This window comes from Gopherus evgoodei, chromosome 3 (genome assembly GCF_007399415.2).
Source record: "Gopherus evgoodei ecotype Sinaloan lineage chromosome 3, rGopEvg1_v1.p, whole genome shotgun sequence".
Classification (NCBI taxonomy): domain Eukaryota; kingdom Metazoa; phylum Chordata; order Testudines; family Testudinidae; genus Gopherus; species Gopherus evgoodei.
Window position 1 is genome coordinate 64,114,863 of NC_044324.1, and position 24,401 is coordinate 64,139,263.

At 39.0% G+C, this 24,401-nt stretch overlaps 1 protein-coding gene across 5 annotated transcripts in view; it reads left to right on the forward strand.

The window, feature by feature from the left end:
• Nucleotides 1-24,401, forward strand: part of ADGRB3 (adhesion G protein-coupled receptor B3) — a 641,000-nt gene that overhangs the window by 400,967 nt on the left and 215,632 nt on the right. For all 5 annotated transcript variants that reach the window (XM_030555674.1, XM_030555672.1, XM_030555671.1 and 2 more), the window contains 2 exons: nt 7,477-7,579; nt 15,629-15,672. In XM_030555674.1, coding sequence (XP_030411534.1) covers nt 7,477-7,579; nt 15,629-15,672 — 147 coding nt within the window. The remainder of the gene's footprint in view (nt 1-7,476; nt 7,580-15,628; nt 15,673-24,401) is intronic.

The following is a 24,401-nucleotide window of genomic DNA, read 5'->3' on the forward strand; positions in this document are numbered from 1 at the left end:
GGGGGCTGGGGCACATGGCTTATGAGGAGAGGCTGGGGGAACTGGAATTGTTTAGTCCGCAGAAGAGAAGAGAAGAGTGAGTGCGGATTTGATAGCAGCCTTCATCTACCTGAAGCGGGGTTCCAAAGAGGATGGAGCTTGACTGTTCTCAATGGTGGCAGATAACAGAACAAGGAGCAATGGTTTCAAGTTGCAGTTGGGGTGGTCTAGGTTGGATATTAAGTAACACTATTTCACTAGGAGAGTGATGAAGCACTGGGATGGGTTATCTAGGGAGGTGGTGGAATCTCCATCCTTAGAGGTTTTTAAGGCCCGGCTTGACAAAGCCCTAGCTGGAATGATTTAGTTCATGTTGGTCCTGCTTTGAGCAGGGCATTGGACTAGATGACCTCCTGAGGTCTTTTCCAACCCTAATCATCTTCTTCTAATCTTCTTCATACTGAAATTAGATTGCTGATACATATACAATTTATATCCATCAGCTAATCAGGTAATGGAGTGTGTTGCATTTCATTGCCTGTAGCAACTACATTCATAGTTTGATCTCAAGACTCAAGATATGACAACAAAGACACTAGAGCTCTAAATCTTACTAATGGAATGTTCATTCAGATACAACCCTGAATCTGAAAAACTCCAACCATGTTTTATGCTAAATAACTGTATCCACCAGACTCTTTCCAGAAAACTGAACTGAAACATACGTTAAATTATAATTAAAAACTAGAATTATTTGTATTGATTTGAGTGGTGCTACACCAATTTATTAGGACCTGGTTATTACCTCCAGGGAGAGGTGGAGGATTCCATTCCCCTACTAATATATACCTCCTCCAGACTAGTTGTACTCTTTGAATTTCATCAACACTTAGTAAAGCAGAAATTACAGTCTTCTGACTATTCGATATTAGGGTGGGTTTTTTTATTTGAAAGCTTTTCATTTAACAAAAAGAAATAATCTAGTTATAGGATTTCATTCTAGTTGTTCTAATTGGCTACAATGGCACTATTTCTGGAGTAAGGAGAATAACTCGTATAAGTGTGGTAACTAGACACAAGGGGCAAAATAAAATTAGAAATGGCATTTGATAAGCATCCTACAATATGCTGCACTAAATTAATGACCAGTGCTGCTGCCAGAAATATATTAACAACTAAACAGTGGAAATAAAGTAAAACAAAGTAATGAACCACTAGCTAAGCCAAATCAAGATTCCTTGTGTTGTGCACTGAAAGCCCCGGAATTTGGGCCCTGGCAGCATGAAAAACTAAGTGACTTTGACTGGTGGGAGCTATGAACTTAACGTTTTGCTATTGGCCCTAGAGAGTTCAGCCCCAGCTATAACAGGGGATGAGATGAGAGGAAAATAAATACTTAATTATATGAAATCTATTTTACTGTAGTTGTAAAAGTGACACTCCTTAAAACAGGCTTTAAAATGTCTGCAAATCTCTGGATTACCACAAGAGAATTACTTTGTGCTTTTGAAAAAAGAAAAATAATATTTATCATTATATTTGGAGGGGAGGCAAATTTTCCAAGCCGTATGCAATGACAGATAGATGTAACATTTGTTATTCTTTATTAACAGGTTAACAGCTTTCACACTACAGTTTACAATATAACTTTTTTTTTTGTCACATGCAATGCAGCTGGATATGAGAAGGAGGCTGGATAGTTCGGTGGATTGGTAATGGGGAACAGAGCCTTTCACCTATAGATTCCTGGGATGAGAATCACAAAGGAGACTTTGTCTCAGCATTGCAACACCTAAGTTTTAGGCATCCTGCCACCTAGTGGAATCCTCAGCCTTGAGTTAGGCATCCAGGTTCCTTGTACAAGGCATAGGGAGAGTTAGGTGCCTAAAAATGGAAATCACAAAGCCAGTCTGCTGAGCAGAGAGCCGCCTAAAATAGCCTGTAGGAGATGCAGAGGACACTAAGCCCTAACCCTCAAAGGAGAGTTAGGAGCCTAATGGGATTCACAATCATCAACCTTCTGCAAGAGTCAGATGCCTAAGTGAGGTCAGTCATTTCTTGCAACAACAGCAAAAAAGATTTGAAGAGGAGGTTCTCCCCTTATACCCAGTGGGTAAAGCACTCGCCCAGGACATTAGAGACCCAAGTTCCAATTCCTACTCTGCCTGATGTGCTGTAGGGACTTGAATCAAGGTCTCCCATGTGAGTGCTCCAATCACTGAGCTATAGAGCTATTTCTCTTTGCACAAATAATTAAATATTCATAGGTCCAGAGAGAGTTACAATGACTCTACAGTCCCATGATTAAGGCACTCACCTAGGACTGGGTATTTGAATCAAGGTCTCCCATGTTCTGCATGAGTGCTCTAAGTGGTCGGCTCTTGGGCATAAGGAGGGCACTTCAACCACCACCTCTTTCTGCTGTATTTTGCCAGAGTAGCTGTGCTCAGAGCATGCCTTCTGGATTGGATCCCACAGGCGAGACAGGCAGGGGATACCTAGATTGAGAATGAAATCAGAGTTTGTACGTGAGCTGGATGTCAGTGTCCAGATTGAGACGGTTTTGCACATGCCCCCTACCAGGGATTTAGGTGCCTATGGGGTTAGGCAGCTGAGTGGGGATTCTGAGGATCCACATTTTGGATTTAGACACCTGAAGTAGAAGGTAGCTTCCCACATCCCTCTGTGAAGCTGACACCTGATGTGAATAAGGCCCAGACTTTAGTGACTGAATTCTATCACCATGTGCCAGTAGTATATGTCAAATGAATCGTGGTTGTTCCAGTTCCCAGCAGAAAGGGGTTGTCCCCCTACTACATTTGGTCATAAATTAAGGATTTCATTATCCGGGGCTGTCAGTATAGTACCTCTCATAAACTCTTATATTAGGAAATTGAGGTATACAATGAGTGTTAAGGCCTGATTTTACTCTGAGGATAACTTCATTAACATTAATAAATCCTGTAAACTCACTGAGCAAAGAGAATTGGGCCTATTAACATTAATTGTTCTTTAAAATACCTTTTTGAACAAGGCAAATAAGTATGTTATTGCGTGTATGTTATTCTATCCACTTTACAGTGACTTAGAATTATATTACTTTTTTCCCAAAATAAACAGGCACAATAGATACTTTTCCCCAAATGAGAGTTATTCCCTTCCCATGCACAAGTAGAAAGATGAAAAGATCTCATTTTCATTTAGTAAACACATATTTTACAATATTGTATATCATACTTCTGTACTGTAATGTGCAAGACTTTGTTTTCCTAATAATTTATTGAAATTTCTAGGGCCCCATTGAATACTGTATACACTGACTAATGTTTCCACAGCTGTGGTGTAGGCCCTGGGGTGTCTCAACATGCATATTGTTGTTACATTCTCAGAAAATTGATTTTCAGCACAATAATTTTCAAAACAACATTATGTATAATTCCCCTCTTGGGTACTATGAAGGAACACATGGCATAACGCTGTCCATAAAAATAGTTTTTAAAGTTTTGCCCACATAAAATAATAACATATCCAATGGAGATGATTTTGCAGTTAGCAAAGCTTTTTTTTCTGCACTCAGTTTACTTGCATATCCTCATATTGTTATTACTAGATTGCAATGTGCTCTCCCACATATCACCCATCCTTCTCAGCTCTTCTCCTCAGGAGTTGACAGCTCTGGCCCCAATCCAGAAAAGGCTCATCGACTTCAACAGGTCTGCTCATGTGCTTTGTTGGACTGGGGACAGAACACTCACTATGTTGCAGGATAGAGCCCTATGAATCTTCTAATTATTTTTTCCTGTAGCATATATGACATTTACACAATACCTGATGGTTTGATATGATACAATGATTTTATTTGCATTTACTTGAAATTGCCACATATCTTACTCAAAGCTCCACCTCTCCTGATTAATGTGGCTAATCTAAACTCGTACTAATCCCTCACCCACTGACCTCATATCACCATGAAATCTCTATATCTAGTTATAATGAAAGAGATATACATGTCTGGATAGAAATTTTTTATTATTTATTTATCAAATCCAATTTACTTATAAAATAAAGGATTTGATTACATAACTGTATTTTAGAAATAATATTCTAAACTATTACCTCTCACATCTGAAACTAATAGTATAGGGCAAAATTCTGAAGCCCTTACTTAGTCCTCACTCAGTCAAAACACTCATTGGGCTGAATTCTGAAGCCTTTACTCAGACAAAATTCTCATTGGAATTAATAAAACTTTTGTCTACATAAATAATTTCAGGATTTGACCCCTGTCATTTGGACCTTTATCACCTGTCAATGTATTTCCCTACAATAAGACAACTTGGATTTTCTTGAAAATAGCAATACGTAGCATGCTTTGTACTTACCAATGCATCATTAACTCTGCCTTTGCATTCAGTGTGAACTTGATTCCGGTTTAACATGCCTTTCATGCCAGAAGTGTCTGAGGCACTTCACAAAATCATTAACAAAAACTTTTGGAGAACAACTCTAATGTTAGTCTCTAGAAACAGAGACTCAGCAGTGATAGGTTTCATACTTTAAGTACATTGATGTAAAGTCTAGATCCCTTCTGTTAAGAGCCCCAAACTGGGTACAGACAAAAAATGTTGGTCAGTCACAAAGTCTGACATGACTCACAGTGTCAATCATTCACTTATGTAAACTGGACAAAAGACTTATCTTAAAGACTAATAGGCCAACTTTGTATCCTGTGTGATCCGTAAGAGAAAGTCAACATGTATTATAATTTTGTTTGGTTTTGCTTCCTTTCAAATTATGCCATACTATTAAAGCATTTAAGGGCACATTTTCTGTGCAATGCATGGGGAGCTAAGTATAGTATTAACATTAATGTTAATAGTTGTTTCACAACTGTAGCTGTACATATTACATTGGAAATTGTTTTATTACTGTTAAGTATTAATCTGCTGCCATGGTATGTTACTCTCACAAGGAATACGGAATAGCTTTAATTTAGAGTGTTACCAAAATTGAAAATAGGAGGTTAACTAAAAAACAAAGTGTTTCTTTTTTTATATAAGCACTATAACCTATTTAAATATTTGAATTCTTGTTGTATGACATGGCCAAGTAAATTAGACTGTAGAATTCATGCCCTGCTTCAGAAAGAATGGTTTGATTCCTTGTGCTCTCAGTTGAGCTACGTTTCTAATATTGTGGTAATGACATTTCATATCTCAGTACTCCAGCAAAATGGAATCCTCTCTCAAGCACTGTTCCCTTAGGGAAAATAAAAAAAAATATTGAAGATTTGTGATGTCATGTTATTGTTACAAAATCTAGATGGACTAGACGTTTCAGTAATAGATGGTAAAGTCTGCCCTATTAATATGTGCTCCTGTGAACAGTTGTGCTTTTTTTTAAAACGAGCCTGAGGGATCATAAGCAACATGGATTATATACATCATGTAAACATCTGTTTATTCTAGCATGCAGAGGTAGATTAGGTGTTTGTGGGGCCCCTCCCAACCCGTTTTGCCTGAAGTCCTCACCGCCCCCCCTCCCAGCACTCCTGACAGGGAACAGGGTCAAGGCACGGGAGTGCCCATTTTTCCAGGAATCTCCAATTGGCCAGGGTCTCTGGGGACAGTCCTCATTGGCCCAGTGGCTAATCTGCCACTGCTAGCATAGGCATCACCTGATAAGAACTGAATTCTGTCATAGAGAGGTGACAATAAAATACATATATAGATACTCTACATCAGTGGTTCTCAAACTTTTCTACTGGTGGCCCCTTAATATAGCAAACCTCTATATGCGACCCCCCTTACAAATTAAAAACACCTTTAAATATATTTAACACCATTATAGATGCTGCAGGCAAAGGGTGGTTGGGGGTGGAGGCTGACAGCTTGCAACTCCTCCATGTAATGACCTCGTTACCCCCTGAGGGGTCCCGACCCCCAGTTTGAGAATCCCTGCTCTACATAAAGGTAGTTGAGGATATGGTAGGAGCTATAGAAAGCTAACAGCCAAATATTTTCTGAAGTGAACACATGTTAACAAAGATCTATTTTAAAAGGAGATTTGTAAGGGCCTGATCCAAAGTCAATGCAAAGACTCCCATTAACTTCAGCAGGCTTTGGATCCAGCCCTGAAAGCACCAATACGAATGTTTAAATGTGTTTGGATAATGCAGTTGCTTATATGTATCTTGAAATGATTTTCAATCATTAGGATCAGCCTTTCTCTGTTAGTTATAGATATAGAACAATCAGTAGACTCTCCCAAAGCACTCATCTATCTTCACATTGTCTGGCTATGCCAGAAGAAGGACAGGAGGCACTAGAGGTGGTTTAATTAGGCCTCAACTTTATTCTTAACTTTCTGGGAGTATCTGGTAGATAAAAGTGTACAGAGCAGGAAATTCCATAATCATTTTCATATAATACCAAGGGGCTTCCATCAGCCCTCCCCCTTACCAGTCCTAGATACCAGCCAGCCCACTGCTGGGACTTCACCATCCTCCCCTTAAATGAGGGCTGGAGAGGACTATAAAGGAGGAGGGATTTGCTTCCTGACATATCAGTCATAGGAGCCTCAAATCCCCTCCCCTTACCCCCTATTTTCTCTCTTTTAATGAATACTTTCTTTAAATCCTTTACCAATCCATTTTCTCTGATGACTGTATCCTTTGGAGTACCTGCACTGGACATCCACCTCATGTTTACATAATGAGTTGCAACATCCTACTTAATGCCCATTCCATGCTGCCCCAACTGAGCCCTCCCAAAACCACAGTGGGAAAGGCAAAAGACAATTACATCGCCTTGGCCAATCTGGAGGTGAGGAGAGAATTCCTTCTCAGCCCCCTCCCCCAAGAAAGGGGTGAGAATTGCAAATGCCCACAGCAGATCCTGACAATCTGCTATTTCACCACTTCCATGGTGTGGGGGGAGGGAGGTGCTGCGCCACCTGGTCCAGGAGAAAAAAAGGCGACTTTGCCTGCCTGGCATGGACCTATATAGTACTCTTTCTCTTCTGGTCACCTGAGGGGGAGGGATGGATGCTGACCTGCTCTGCAACTGCTGTAAAAGTCACTCTTACCCTTTAAAGTGAGACACATTTTCCTATGTGGTATGGTCATTTTTCAAATTAGTAGTTGGGGAAAAAGGCAAAAGCAGCACTTTGAAAGAAAGATGTTCTGATCCACCTTGAGACAAATGAATTATATTCATTTAAAGGCTATCTGAAGGTTTGTTTGTCAATCTGTCTTTCTAATCAGTGACTCATCAGTGACTTAAGGAATGATGCTTCTGTTGGCGTTGTTGCTCTCTAATCTTTACAGTGTCCTGGAATGGTTGGTAACACAAATCAAAAACAAACTTATTTTCTAGCCTAATTCTTAGGCATAGAAACCACCTGAAAATATCCAGAGGATCTTTCTTTTAATTTGTTAATGTTAGAGGTAACTGTTAATATTAACGGAATTTTTTGTTTCTAATCATTATTTTTCAGAAATTTTACTGTTGTTAATTCCAAAATCATTGTCGTCACTATAAGGCCTGAACCCAAAACAGCGGATTCATTTCTAGAGATAGAGTTAGCACATCTGGCTAATGTAAGTATTGCTGCAGCAAATCTTTATTTCCAGCTCTATTCTTCTTTAAATAAAAAAAGCCTGATAAAATCAAAGCACAGAGATACAAGGCATACTCTGAATAGACTGTTTTCATGTTGCGTGCATACAGAACTGCCTGACCCTTTGTTTCTGTCATTCTTGTAGTTTTCATTTATACAGCAATTTTCATAGGGAACTCTACATTAACTGCTTTGATAGATACAATGGCAAATGTAGTATTTGTCCATTGGTTTCCCTTTTGTTATCAGATGAGGTCCATAGTGCAACACACGCTTCAGGCCTTTTCTTACTTTTTTCTTTGCCATTATGAGATACATGAAAGGCCAATTCATATTTGACTATACTATCAGAATATGAAAATGCAGCCTCACTCCAGTTTTCAAGTTCTACAAATTCACAAGATCTCATTTTTTCTGCTATTTACTTGGCCTGCATAGTAATTAAAAGAGTTTAAATCCAAAAGACCCTCTAAATTTAATTCCGTATTAAAGGGTGACTAGAGTTGTACAGAAATATCAAACAATTTCTTCTTGCTGCTTTCAGCTACCTCTTGATATCAAAGAAAACTTTTACAGGAAAGTTGTGTGAAGTAAGACATCCAGATAAGAACAAGGCCTATCGATCACAAGGCCAGTGATGTCTGAGAGGTTATAATATGCGGAATTTCTGCCTGATTTTTACATTGATAATGAAGAGTTAGCAGTTATATTGAATCAAGGAGGAAAGAGACATTTAAGAAAGGCATATAAAATAAAGTTATTGTATTAACATAAAAGACTTCAAAGTTAATGGCATTTTGTTACATTTAATGGGACAAGTTCTCCATTGGCCTATTCGAATGCAGTTTCACTGACATTAATGGAGTTGCACTCAGCATCCTGTGGATTTGACCCAAAGACTCTGTAGGAAACTGGATGGCTATCAGAATTTATGTGGAAATCTGGCCCATTCATCTCTAAGTTTTTGGTTTACATCCAGCCCAGGCTGGAAGTGACAGAATATTATTACCATCTACTGACTATTCAGTAGTTGGTATGGAATTAGGTTTATGGTCTCACCTAATTCCTGGTGATCAGGGATTACAAAGAACATTACAATTGGTCCTCATGGTCAAGTTTAGCAGACAGGAAAAGATGGAACAAGCAAGGAGTCTGAGCTACCCTCTGAATCCTAGAGGTAGTATTTTAAAGTAAGGGTTGACACACATTGAGATGTGGCAGTGTGCGGAAGCTTTTACACTGTTGCAGCCAATGTGGTACCTTTTCTATGGGTTAACAGAAACTTCAATGTCCAGCACTTTCAGGAACGAAAATTTCACTAAAAAACATAATGGGCTGTATTCATTTAGACTGCTTTGAGGCATGGACCACAAATGAACACGGAAGCTCAATCTTAGCACTTCATGTCTATTTATCAGAAAAGCCAGACAGCTTGTGGAAAATATTTCCCTTACTGTATTTAGGTAAGTCAGATCACAGAGATCTTGAGACGAGCTCAAGATGCTTCTAGATCTTTGATATTTGTTTATATTATTTTATTATTTATTAGTTGTGGAGTTATTTTTACAGCTCATAACTAAGGAATGTGAAAGGATCAGTTCATATGTGGAAACTTGATTGGTTAGTCACAGGGCTATAGCCCAGGTAGATGGGGGGAAAAAAGAAAAGATTGTAATGACTTTGTTCATAGCTGTAAAATAAGAGGTAAGAAACAATCAAGGTAATTTCAGTAAGCTCTGTATCAGTGTTGAAATCAACTGAGAAATCCAAAGTAAGCAATTAAAACGGCATGATGTAAACAAGTCAAAAGGAAGGTTTAATGAATGTCTTCACAGGTTGATTTCTAGAAAAAGACATTAAAGAGGGACCTGTTTCTTTAGCTTGTTTGTTTTATTATTCTTTTTTAAAATGTACAGACCCAGCACTTGCCCATTTTCCAGTTCTTTAGAAAGGTTCATTCTGGCAATGGGAGATGCAGGACATCAATTGTGATCTGGCATTGTCTACCTTTCTGTAACAGGATATTAATGAGTACTGTATTAGCACAGGACTAGGAAATGCTGACAAGGCAAGAGGATAGTAACCTTGTCAATAACATTATGGACCTGGCACTGTTTTCTTCTGGCTCAGTTTTAGCTCAATAATATTTTACTCCAAATATCTGAAAGTTTTCTCCAAATTATACAGCCAGACAACTGCCCCCATGTGGAATCTCACTGAGGTCACTGTGACACCACATGAAGATGGGAGTTATCCTATTCCGATCCAAATGCAGAATCCTGGCCTAAAAACTGGGAACAGAAACTGATTTTACAATTTAGAATGGCTTTAATGTTTAGTGGTTTTCTGTTCATGATAGTTTCCCAGTTGAGATTTTATATAAAGAAGAGCAATTGGAGATGCTGTGGCACATTCTCTGGTTTGTGTCTTTTGCATTTTTAGACTGAGTGATCTTCATTTTCTTTATTAGAATTTACCTCAGTTGAAAATTAGAATCTAATTTTCTCTAATTATAATGTCTTAATATACTATAATCTGTCTTTTAACTTTGTACATCACACACAGTAATTAAGGTGAAAATGGTTTTACTTCATCTCTAGACTTTGACTGTTATACATTAATGGCTCAGAGTTTAATCATGATGTCAATTAAGTGGGCTAATTATTAAATTAATTATATTAAATATTAAATAGGAATTAAAATACAGACACTTTATTCCAATTAATCTTTTCTAGAAGTTTTCTTTGTGGTGTTGCTCTTTTCAAACTTTGCCTCTTTTAATATTATCTATACTATACCAATCAAAAAAGTCTGTAGTTGAATGGATTAATGATTAACTTATGATCTCTAAAATGTACTCAGGGAGCTGTGGGAGTACAGTTACTTTTTTTAATTATTATTTTTGTTAATTTATTTGTCCACTGATTGATTAAAATAAATTTTGTTACGTCTAAATCTGAGATGTAGAAGGGCTCCTTGCACAAACACGCATAAGTAATTGTGGAAAAGACACATGTGCATGTGAAAATCCCTGTTGGTCACAGCTAGAATATTTCATGGCTTTATTTTCAAACAATAAAATGTGAATTAATAAATTCCATTCTAACTACTTATAATAGGTGTTCATGTGCTCAAAAAGAATACATTACTATAATTGCATTTCACACTCAAATTTGGTATTTATTCATAACATTGAATTATTTTACATATATATATCCTACCCATCAGTGGTATACCCAAATATCCTACCCATCAGTGTGTGTGTGTGTGTGTGTATACATACACACACACCACTGATCGGTAAGCTATTTGAAATATAGCACTGTATTTGAACTTGTAGATGATTTTAAATATAGCGCAGACCATGGTACTCTGTAACATGCTTATATGGCTTGCAGTGTGTTGCTCGCAGTACACGGTATTTAATGCCATCCAATATGATCACAGGTGGATTATATGAGCAGTATGATCATGATTGTGACATTTTTCTAATAGTTATGCTGGAAAAGGCACCAACATCATGGACTTTGTTCCAGAAAGAATGTGAAATGCCATCTCCTAACTTTGCAGAACCTCTGCTCTTATATCAAAGGACAATGCAGCAGCAGCAATATTATGAGAGTTAAAGCTTCTGGTTATGATTACTTCCACTGAAACTTTGACTTCCAATTATTGTGGGCCTACATAGCCCGCACAATTATGCACCATGTCTTGAATATTGAAAGTTTTATGTGCCACACCTACGTATTTCTACTGCCAGTGTGTCAAGGATTTTTGGAAGACTATCGGTGACATTTATGCTGCTTTCAATGTTACAGCTTCATCTCCTATTCATTTCTATGGTGAGTCAACACACTCCCCTCTCCGTGTGAATGAACTCCAGAAGGGCCACAGATTTGTGACCTGAAAACTACATGGATTTGTCACTTCCTTAAACCTTCCCACAGAGTTCTCTATTTGCCTTGGTTACTGGGCATTGACTGAAATGTTCTTCTTTAAAATCATTCTTTTAGCTAAGTCTGAACAGGGTCATCTTTTTCTCAAAGTATTTTACAGTTCTTTCTCCATGCAGTATGGAAATAGATAGTGTAGGCTGTCCATCACTGGGAAAAAAATCACAGCTACCTGCCTGTTTAGTGGCATCGGTTTTAGGCATAAGTTTTAAGTGTGATCATGACTGCATAAGAATGAATATAGGCAGATTACTTCAAGTCTCAAGACACTTTCAAGTTGTAGAATCCTCTTTTATTATAATGTTCCTGTTATTGCCAATTGTGATTCTTCCATAATCTCTTCTACTGATGCTTCAGAATGCTTTGGGCCAGTGGTACAAGATGCATACACTGGCTCTGTATGTGGCTGTTATGTGTTTTTAGTCTTTTATTTTAGATTATGAAGTCACTTATCTATGTTCGTAAGGTGTGATGTGAATTTAAAGTACCACATGTATTTTTAAATAATTATACCAAACTTAGAACATTTAATACAGTCACCAAACTAGTGAACTACAAGATCCGAACTTCATTAAATATGTTTGTTTCTGGAGTCTGGAAGAGAAAGCTATGCCTCTCTGTAAAAAGGGTGATAGAAGAATTCTAACAAATGGGTGGATATTTTCTTTCATTAATATTAATAAATAGTTTCTATAGTTTGAAAGAGCTGTGGAATAAAATGATGTGTGTGAAAGTGCTTCTTTAAAAATATTGTCCACTGGCAACATGTACAACTGACTTTTTCAGTACTATCCTAAGATTGGTATATAAAGATGAAAATAACTTGATCATTTTAAACTATTCCTTGCAATTTCCGTTGTTTTTGTTTTCCATCAATCTTTTGTTGGCAGAGTTGTGCTTTTGTGCCCAGTTTCTATTTTAATTGATTCCTAACTTTAAGATATCTGTGCCAAAAGTGCTATATATGACTTCTAGGAGAACATTACATGAACATCATGACAAAATATGTCTTGTGCATGTAAATAGAACCTTGAAATCTGTTCCTTTAGATGTCTGCAGTTTTGTTTGTGATTCTGCACTATACATCTACTGTAGTTTGTGTAGCTGTGGCTTAATGCATACCCAATCTTTACAACAAACGGGTAGCCCAGTCCTGCAGTCTTTACTCAATCAAAATGTTCATTAGAGTTAATGTACACTTAGCCTGAAAAAATATTTGTTGGATTGGGCCCAAACTTTGAATTTTAGTCTTCACTTCATAGTGGACAGAAGGAAATAAGAGTAATAATAAAGAGCCTTCAATTTTCTGAAATATTACCCCACTTTAATATGTGTAAGAAACTGAGATTTAGGGCCCAGGCTCCCACTGATATGAATGGGAGTTGAGCTGGGCTAATACTGATCATGAAAAAGTAGAATATTTGCTATGATGTAACCCTTTTACCGTTAATGGCACAAAAGATCCAGAAGGCCATTAATTTTCTCTCTTCATTAAATAATCTACCAGCATAGCCAGTTTCTACAGTGAACTTCTCCTCCTGCACCCTTGGCATTGGGCCTTAGTAAGGGGCAGGATTGGAATGTGGCCAAAGTGTTACTGTGCCCCAGGTATTCTCCACTGGTGGATGGCCTGTTGTGATCAATAGTCAGTTGGGCTACTTTAAAGTGTGTGGGTCCAAGAACTGGTATCAGAAATAGAGAGTTTCAGTCTAAGCACAGTTAAGGCTTTATCTGCATACAAAAACGGTACTGATTTAACAAAATCAGTTTAGAAAGTGATGTAGCTAAATCAGCTCAACCACCTAATGTGAATATTCTGAAATAGAATTATGAATGTCTACAAAAAGGGGATGCAACAACTAAACTACATAGACTCATAGAAGATTAGAGTTGGCAGAGAACTCAGGAGGTCATCTAGTTCAACCACCTGTTCAAAGCAGGGCAAACCCCAAGTAAATCATCCTAGCCAGGGCTTTGTCAAGCCAGGCCTCAAAAACTTCTAAGGATGGAGATTCCACCACCTCTCTAGATAACCCATTCCAGTGCTTCACCATACTCCCAGTGAAATAGTGTTTCCTAATATCCAACTTAGACCTCCCCACTGCAACCTGAGACCATTGATCCTTATTCTGTCATCTGCCACCACTGAGAACAGCCTAGCTCCATCCTCTTTGAAACCCACTTCAGGGAGTTGAAGACTGCTATCAAATCCCCTCTCACTCTTCTCCAGATTAAGTAAGCTCAGTTCCCTCAGCCTCTCCTCATAAGTCATCTGCCCCAGCCTCCTAATTATTTTTGTTGCCTGTTTTACATACAGTGCAACTCCTCCACCTTTTCTCCTGTGCCTATACTTCCTGAACAGTTTATACTCATCCATGACAGTGCTCCAGCCATGTGAGCTACCCCACCAAGCCTCTGTTATTCCAATCACGTCATAGTTCCTTGACTTTGTCAGAACTTCCAGTTATTCCTGCTTGTTTCCCAGGCTTCTTGCATTTGTGTACAGGCACCTAACATAACTAGCCAATTGCCCTACTTTATAAGTATGCAGCAGGAGGCCTCCCCTGTTGCACCCTCCTCCTTGTGTATCCTCCCAGTATCCCACTTCCCCTAACTCTAGGCTTAAGTCACCATCACCCAGCGAACCTAGTTTAAAGCCCTCCTTGATAAATTAGCAAGCTTACATAAATTGCTCCACTGATTTTGGTAAATTAATACCATCTTTGGGTGCAGACAAGACCTAAAATTCTGCCTATTGAGAATAACTAATCCATTGGTTAACCTGATTGGGCAGCAGTTTGAAAGTCTTTTATTCATTCTTTTTGGAGTGGAATACAGGGGGAAAATTGAAATTACTTAATTAATATGAACTGGGCAGGCTCCACGTTTAGGTAACTGGCACATTTGGACCCAATACCACAGTCCTTTCCTACTCAAAATTCCAAGTGGCTTCATGGAGACATCTACAGGACTGTTTCCTGAGTAGGGACAATAGACTCAATACTGCAAGGTGCTCAGTGCGCTCTGTGAAGTGCTAAGTGACCTCAACTCCCACAGACTTCAATTTGTTTTTCCCTCCCATTGATTTCAAACCTCTTCAAACTGAGGGTGATCTTTTAGGATCAGGCCCTTGTCATAAACAGATAGCTAAGGGTTAATGTCTCTTTCACCTGAAGCACCTGACCAGAGGACCAATCAAGAAACAGGATTTTTTTTTCAACTCTGGGTGGAGGGAAGTTTGTGTCTGAGTCTTTGTCTGTCTGCCTGCTTTTCTCTCAGCTATGAGGAGTGATTTCTATTTCCTGCTCTCTGATCTTCTGTTTCCAAGTTGTGAGTACAGAGATCATGTATTTACATGTCTATAGTTGATGGAGTGCTTTGATTTGTATTCTTTGTGAATAAGGCTGTTTATTCAATATTCTTTTAAGCAATTGACCCTGTATTTGTCACCTTAATACAGAAAGACCATTTGTATGTATTTTTCTTTCTTTTTTTTTATATAAAGCTTTCTTTTTGAGACCTGTTGGAGTTTTTTCTTTACTGGAAAACTTCAGGGAAATTGAGTCTGTACTCACCAAGGAATTGGTGGGAGGAGGAAGTCAGAGGGAGATCTGTGTGTGTTAGATTTACTAATCTGATTTTGCATTCCCTCTGGGTGAAGAGGAAAGTGCTTTTGTTTCCAGGATTGGAATTACAGAGGGTGGACTCCCTCTGTTTAGATTCACAGAGCTTGTGTCTGTGTATCTCTCCAGGAGCACCTGGAGGGGGGAAGGGGAAAAGGATTATTTCCCTTTGTTGTGAGACTCAAGGGATTTGGGTCTTGGGGTCCCCAGGGAAGGTTTTTCAGGGGGACCAGAGTGCCCCAAAACACTCTAATTTTTTGGGTGGTGGCAGCAGTACCAACTCCAAGCTGGTAACTAAGCTTGGAGGTTTTCATGCTAACCCCCATATTTTGGACGCTAAGGTCCAAATCTGGGACTAAGGTTTGACTGCCCTGAACTAGGACTGCGGGACTGAGCACTTTATTGGTTACGTACACCAGTAACTAATGGTATTGTTTGTTTGTTTGTTTTTAGGGCACATTGAATCCCTATTGTGTGCTGTGGGATGATTCAAGAATGTAAGTGACAGATGTTTGCTTCTATTATTATGGATTAAATATTCCAAAACACGTAAAAATATTTAACTTGCCAGACAGTCAACAGTGGTCATTATGAGGGCATGGAAAATGTGCAATCCACAGAGTGAAATTATTTCCTTTCTATACTCTGCAGTCACATTGTAATGCAGATTTGAAAGACAGATTTGCTTGTTTTTCTATTACTAATCCTGAATTAGTAGAATATCTCACCAACAACTATCATGGAGTTTAAGGCCTGAAGGGATCACCAGATCATCTAGTCTGACCTCCTGTATGTCACAAGCCACCAACACCACCAAATGCCCACACACTAAACCCAGCAACCCAAATTAGACCAAAGTATTACAGACTATGTTAGATTAGTCTGTTATGTACCACATGCAGAGAATAAAAGGGACTGAGGTGCACCAGTCCTTAAGCCCCTGCAATGAAAGAGAATTGATTAATTGAGAGAGAGCCATGCGACTGAGGAAGCTGAAGCTGCTGAAAGGTTTGAAATATTGGGAATACCATGGGAGATATATTAGTCATCAGTGAATAGGTGGGACCATCAAAGAGTCATAATAAGCATAATTTATATGGCTCTGCAATTTATCACATGGATTTCACCACCACCTGGTACACATGTATATGCACACTCTTTTATGAGATGGTGCTTTTTGTCTTGCTTCTGCATGCTAACCCATCACTTACCAAAGGTCTGAAAAGCATTCCTTTGCTCTGTAGTTCCCCAAAACATTTTCCCCCAGTCATTATTGGAAAAGGTGGGGATCTAGGGACTTCGTATTAACTGTGAGGGCATTCTATGATTCATGATAACTTTCTGTTGGCCTGGTAATTAGTTGTGTCTGGGGCATTTTATCTGAGTCCATTTGATTATATTACGGAATTTGTATTCTAATATTGTGAGTTTTAAATTAATGCAAAAGCTCCCAGCAGACTGGACAGATTCTTATCATTTATAAATCCAAATAAATAAATATATACAACATTATACAATTAGCTGGGTGCCTTGGGTTGTTGACTTGTTTTGTGTTTTGTTTTGTGTTCACTTTCCTCTAAAGCATCAGAAATTTGCTATTGCAGAAACAGGAGACCAGATATAATGGATTAATAGTCTGATCTAGTGTTGAAAATCATGTGGAGCTTTGTTGTACTCACATGCTTCAAAAATGGCTAAGTTCTTCAGAACCCAAATTTCACAAGAACTTTGGGGATCAATCCAACAAGAAAGTAATCAGCACATAGTAAAAGATGCTTAGCTAATCACTGTTCCACAACAGGAACAAAAAAGGTGCTTTAAAGTAAGTGTTTTTCAGATACGGTAAATGTTGCATTTAGCATCTGCATCAGGTAGCTATGACTGATGAATTTTTTAAGCCATCTTCCTGGCAAGTCGCCTAGATCTTAATCTCAGTGCACTACAATTCCATATGTGGTAAATTATATGTTTCTCTGGTGATGCTCTCAGTTTAATAAATGCTCCAGAAGTGGATGAAACTTTCTCTTCCTGGATTTTAAACATTCTGCACAGGCTATTGTTCAGTGGTTGATAGCTCTTTTTTTCATACACTCATGGAGAAGCCCCTGAATCTATGCTGTGAGCTGTCTGATCAGGTCTGGCTCTGCATTCTTGCTGCAATTTTATGATGCATCTTTCTTCTACTGTTCTTATTATGTGGTTTTATATGTGGTATGTCTAATTGTTTGGAGAAATTATGTTTTATTTCATTCCTAGTTATGGAATAGAATTATATAACTTTTTTTTTTATCTAGGTAACTTTTTAGAAGGCTTTCCTTTTGTCTGTCTATCAGGCTGACAGGCTTGCTGTCTGTCTGTCTGCATCTAGTTATTGTTTTTGTATAACATTAAGACAGGTACAGCTAACCACATGAAGGATCATAGCATGAATTATATATGTTAAAATACAATTTCTCATAGTGGTGCAGCATTCATTTTGGCTGACACTTCTAAAATATACAGTGCCTTTATTATGCTGATTTAGAATGAAGTTCTTTAGAGGCTGGGCTATTCCTTCAGTATCTCCACTTTCCCAGATGATTAACTGAATAGCATCAACAGCAGAATGTTTGACAGTGGACATTTATTTTTTTCTCTGGAATTAGTGTGACCATTTTAATCTCTGCATTTCATTCCAGTTTTGGCCTTCCATAAAATTTTGGGATGCTGAATGTTTTTCACATCAAAGCATGTGAAAACATACAAAGTATGTTTTATTGAAATTCTGAGCTGAATTGGTCCACTGTCTGAAAGCTTTTGAAAAAGAAATCCTCTCCTTGCCACCAAATTCTTTCACATGAGCAAAGAAAGATTTAAAGGAACTGCTGTCATAAATTGCATGCAGTATATTGGATCCATATTCATCCAAGACAGGGAGGAGAGGAACCAGTCAACACCCATCTATCACCTCACATCCTTCACCATGTGCAACAGATAAGCTGTGTGCAATATAACCCACTGCTACAATCAGGGCACCCTTCTCACTGTTCGGTGCCAGTGCGATTCACAGATACAGTATCAGTGGTCTGAAAATTGGTCCACATAGGGATTGCCATACTGGATTAGACCAGTGACTTGGATTTGGATTCAGGACACCTAGGTTCAATTCCAGGCAAAGACTCCCTGTATGGCAGCAAGTTAAAAAAGTATGGGATTGGATTAATGGACTATAAGGTGGATAGAAAACTGGCTAGATCATCGGGCTCAACAGGTAGTGATCAATGGCTCAGTGTCTAGTTGGCAGCCGGTTTTTAATGCAGTGCCGCAGGAGTCTGTCCTGGAGTCAGTTTTGTTCAACATCTTCATTAATGAGCTGGATGATGGGATGGATTGCACCCTCAGCGAGTTTGTGGATGACACTAAGCTTGGGGGAGAGGTAAATACACTGGAGGGTAGGGACAGGGTCCAGAGTAACCTAGACAAGTTGGAGGATTGGGCCAAAAGAAATCTGATGAGGTTCAACAAAGACAAGTACAGAGTCCTGCACTTAGGATGAACGAATTCCATGCTCTGCTACAGGCTGGGGACTGACAGGCAAAGCGACAGTTCTGCAGAAAAGGACCTGGGGATTACAGTGGGCAAGAAGATGCTTATAAGTCAACAGTGTGCCCTTGTTGCCAAGAAGGCTAACGGCATATTGGGTTGCATTAGTAGGAGCATTGCCAGGAAACCAAGGGAAGTGATTATTCCCCTCTATTCAGCACTGGTGAGGCCACATCTGGAGTATTACATCCAGTTTTGGTCCCCCCACTACAGAAAGGATGAGAACAAATTGGAGAAAGTCCAGCAGAGGGAAACAAAAATGAGTAGAGAGCTGTGGTACATGACTTATGAGGAGAGGCTGAAGGAACTGGGCTTATTTAATCTCTGAAACAGAAGAATGTGGGGGGGATTTGACAGAGCCTTCAACTACCTGAAGGGAGGTTCCAAAGAGGATGGAGCTTGTCTGTTCTCAGTGGTGGCAGATGTCCGAACAAGGAGCAATGGTCTCAAGTTGCAGTGGGAGAGAGGTCTAGGTTGGATATTAGGAAACACTATTTCACTAGGAGTGTGGTGAAGCAATGGAATGGGTTATTTAGGGAGGTGATGGAATCTCCGTCCTTAGAGGTTTTTAAGATCGGGCTTGACAAAGCCCTGGCTGGGATGATTTAGTTGGTGTTGGTCCTGCTTTTGAGCAGGGGGTTGGGCTAGATGACATCCTGAGGTCTCTTCCAATCGTAATCATCTATGATTCAATGACCTTAGGCAAGTCACATCATCTACTCTGTGCCTCAGTTCCCCATCTGTAAAGTGGTGGTAATAGTACTTCTCTACCTCACTGGGGGTTGTGAGGCTAAAATCTGTTAAAGATGGAGTGGTACTCTGCCACTATCATTATTTGGGCCATATGAGTACATGGATAGACAGAATGACATAATGCATCACATGGTTTTCAGTGAGTACTGACCAACATTTAAAAAATCAGGTAATTTTTTTTTTTTAGTAATAGGTGTTACTTTTTGACAGGCAATAAGTCATATCTGCTGCTTGCCCTTAAAACTGCCCTTGACTCATTAAGGAAAGGATTACTAGAATTTGGTGGTCCTTCCCTGCCAATTTCTGCAGCAAAGATGATGATAACAGTATGGAAGATATCATTTGTCCATATGGCATATATCTGTCATAGCACCATGTGCCCCCGAATACCCAATTGTCTGGAGAACAACAGAGAAACAATTAAATAAAAAAATTATTACCTTGAATGTTTTGTTCAGGTTCGGCATGAGTTTTGGCAAGTCTGATTTGTTCTATTTTCTTTTTCCAATCAGGTTCACACATTTCTAATTTACACTGACAGGAGTTAATACATTTACCCTAAATGTGTCAAATTATGAATATCTGCAAGCAAAAAATAAATTGTGAGATTTTACAAATTTCAGGAAGTCACTCCAGGCCAATATTTTGGTGTTTCTGCCAGTAAAAATATATTCATGTTGAAAAATACTTTTAAAAAAAATCTACTACCTCAAATAATGTTTTTTTTTCAAATTTGAGCATTGTTTCATTTTGCCATTTTTCTTAAAGTGAAATAGCTTCTTTTAGAAAAAATTAAAGTGAAAAAATTTTCCCACCGTTTTTACCTGCAATGTACATTGTTTCTCATAACTCTACTGTACCCACAGACTTATAGCCTATTAGCATGACTTATAGCCTATTAGCATGTTGCTAAAATTGAAATGGATCATTGATCTGTCTCTCCCTCTCCCTCTCCCTCTCTTTCGTCTTTAAAATTGAGGTGATAATGTGTCTAAATCACTTTTTGCTCTTTACTTTCTGGCCAGTTTTGCCACCTTTTGAAAAGATTCAGGAAGAGACTTTGAAAATCAAGACAAAGGTGTCTTAAACTGAACATCTTAAAATTGAGACTCCCCAAATCAGTAGTGACTTTTGAAAAAAAATAGCACAAATCTTACTTTACATGTCCATGTAAAATAATATTGAGTGGTATTCTTCTGGCCAAAAGGGCAGTAGAACAGGGCTACATTTTTCTATAAGTAAAATTAAAGCTTATTGAAAATGACAAAAGTGTACAAAAATGAATATAATTGAGTTATTTGGAACTATACCCGCTTACACCAACTGAGGCTTTGCCCGTTACATTGACTTAAGTTGGAATAGTGGGTGCCCAACCTTTAGGAAAATTAGACTCTTGTTGTCTTGAGCTGAGCTGCTTTTAAAAACAATGGCTGCTTTTACAAATTTTTGGCTACCAGCCTAGTGAATAAAATGCCTTCTTTGTGAGTGGTGAGTCAATCCCAGATTTAAAGCTTCCATGTTTGTATTTGAGTTCTCCATGGCCAAGTTAGCTATAGATGTACCTTACTTAACAGATAATTGTTCCTTCATAAAACTATCTTTATAAATAGCTTTATAGAACTTTGTATGGATGAATCTGTAAATGCCACAATACATATTCAGAAATTTCTTATTATCCTGCAGAAAAGTGCTCAACTAAGGCCCCAGTTCTAAGGAGTAACATACTCTGCAAGTAGCCCATCTAATTTCAGTGTTCAGATACTTGTGGAGTAGAAGGACTGACCCAAAGTCCACTGAAGTTAATAAAAAGACTCCCATTCACTTGAGTAGGCTTGGATCAGACAATAAGTTATTGTTTAACATGCAGGGATGAGGATGGGAATCAGGCCCTTACTAAGGATATTTTTTTTAAAACATGATTGTGATGACTAATAACATTATACTTTGATGCAGAAGGACTTATTCCACTAACATTGTGCACATCTTTTACTAGAGAAAATTGAGGAGCTTTCTATTTTTAAAAAAAAAAAAGCGAGAGAAGATCTTTTTGATTTAAATCATTATAAAATGAATCTGTGTACCTGGGAGGAATTCATAATTCAGGCACTTATTGTCACACTGCCTTTCAGTAACACCTACATTTCTCTGAATAGGGAGATGCATTGCCTGATAAGAATTACAGCTAAAAGAGAAAATTAATTTCATCATTGCTGATAATTTTTAATTACTGCTGCTAAGTGATGAATCAACCTCATTTTGTGAAGAACACAGTTTACTATTTATTGCCTGTGTATACATACATATTTGGGAAACTAAAAATAATGGGGGGAGGGTTTGAGATGTCAGGCAGGTATAATTTTGATATGTAGATTAAAAAGGGTTAGTTGGTGCAGGATTGCTCTCAAGTTTTAAAGATTGGAATATAATCTTCAATTCTGAAGCAGAATATCCTTACTTGACTTTAATCTGTTGGTGGGTTTGTAGTGCAATATGAGAACAGAAGATAACAGTCTAATCTTTTGGAGTAAGGATGAGGACAGGACAGAAATGTATCACAATTTAGTTGTACCATCTGTGTTTCCAATAAAAATGGAAAGGGTGAATTCATGAGCTTAACTAAGAGAGATAGGAGATAAATTTCAATTAGAGTCCTTATTTTACAGATTAATGTTCACTGTGGCATGCTGAGGGGACAGCATCTGTGCCTACTACCTGGTCTTGAAATTTGATTGAAACTAGTAGGAAAACACAGTACATGCATATATCTCTGCTAACACACTATCGAGCACTCTTCTGACACTACGGTGAATAAAACACTGTACCCAGATGGGGAGGTTAGCTCTCATGATGTCACTTAGACAGTGAGGCCACCAAAGACATTATGTGACTCTCTGATGTTCTGTTCTGAATCAAATCTGTCACATTACAGTGTAGGGTGCTTGTGAAGGACATGTGTCTGTTGACCCTGTCCAGTCATCATATTTTAAGTCTTCTAGTGGGTCTTTTTTCATCCTGCTTTCATTGGATCATAGTCGAAGAAGATTCTCACAGGGAAGTTGGTAGCCATCGAGAGCAGAAGTCCATACCACCTAAGAACTTTTGGTGGCTGTTTGAGAGAGCCGGACCGGTTTAGTTAGAACACTGATCTCTTCATTCAACTTGAATTCACACCATTTGATGTTTTTGATCATTCAGAAATGGTATTCTCGGCTTCATCTCTCTGCTTATTGGGGTGTTTGGTTCGCAAAAGATGTTGTTGATGAGGCACCCCATTACTGAAGATGCTTTCGCAGTGAGGGCTTTAAGTTCTTTCTGAAAGCCACCCATGTCGTCACCAACAGACCCAGTGAAATCCCCAGTAATCTCTGCTGAGTTGTGTCTCACTAAGATGCTGGAGCCCTCAGAGTGTTTGAAATTGCTGATTTGAAGAGTTTCGGTTTTACACCAATTAATGTTCAGGCCAATTCTTGCCACTGAGCTTTCCAGGATTTTAAGTGCTGCAACTAGCTCGTCCATTGATTCATCAATTACCACTATGTCATCAGCAAAATTGTTGTTAATGATGTTCTTAGAATCAAGGCATATGCCTAAGATGCATTTTCTAAGGGTATGTCTACACTAGAAATGTAAGTCAACATTAGTAATACATCCCTGTATAGTAATACTGCAGTGGTGCATGTCCACACTACCCTCCTTGGTATCACCAAGAGCGCTTCCACTGACCTAAGAAAGAGAAATGTGTGGAGCTCCACTGGAAGCTCCCTTCTGGGATCCTGGCTGCCCCACAGGCTCCTGGGCTCCCTGCTGGCTGGCCCCGCCGTCTGCTCCCTGTTTGGTTAACATATGTTTCCTGTTACACTGCTGTTTATAGCAATGTAGTGTCCCCTTACCTCCCTGCTGCCAGAGCCTTTCCTCTCTGCAGGAAAAGACTCCACCAGCAGGGAAAACGTCAGGGGAAGGCAGTAGAATTCCAACAGTGGGGAAAGGCTCTGTCAGTTCTCAAGCACTGGAACCCTTACCACTGCAGGCAAAGGTTCTGGCAGTGGAGAAAGGCTATCAGGTCCCTGCTGCTGGAGCCCTTCCCCACCCAGAAAAAGACTCTGGCAAAGGGGGAAGCCTCTGCCAGCTCCCTTCTGCTGGAGCTTTTCCCCTTTGCAGGGAAAGGCTCTGGCAAAGGGGAGGCAGCTGGGAAAGGTTCCAGCTGTTCCCTGCTACTGGAGTCCTTCTTCACCACAGGGAAAGATTCTGGCAGTGGAAAGGCATTGACAGAGCCTTTCGCTGACAAGCCACAATGTAGGTGCAGCCTTATTTTCACTATGACTTATAATTACGCTTGTACTATACACTGCCGCCAGTGGAGTGTCGAGGTAGCCTAGGAATCACATGCATGTATCCAAAGATGGAGTTTTGCCCTTAGAACTTTGCTCTCATTTATAGCACTGTAAAATTAGGAGTATCTCCACTGAGGTCAGTGGAGTAAATCAGCATTACACTTATATATTGAGTTCAGAATTGGACCCAGATGTCCCAGGCTAGTAAGTATGTAAGCACATGCATAAGTTTAAGGACATGAATGGCTCTATTGAAAGTAATGAGAATATTCACATGTTTAAAATATGCATTGTGACAGATCCAAACCAGTGGGTACAGGAGTCTGGTAGAGAGCAAATATACTGGTCACTGGATGAGTAGTTTTCTGTTCCCTGAGTGACCAGAGCAGGGGCTGCACTAGATTAATCAGGAACCTGCTAGAACCAATTAAGGCAGCCAGGCTGATTAGAACACCTGCAGCCAATCAAGGCAGGCTACTCAGGGCACCTGGGTTTAAAAGGAACACACTCCACTCAGGTGTGGGAGGGGGAAGCCAAAGCTGAGGAAGTGTGGTGAGGAG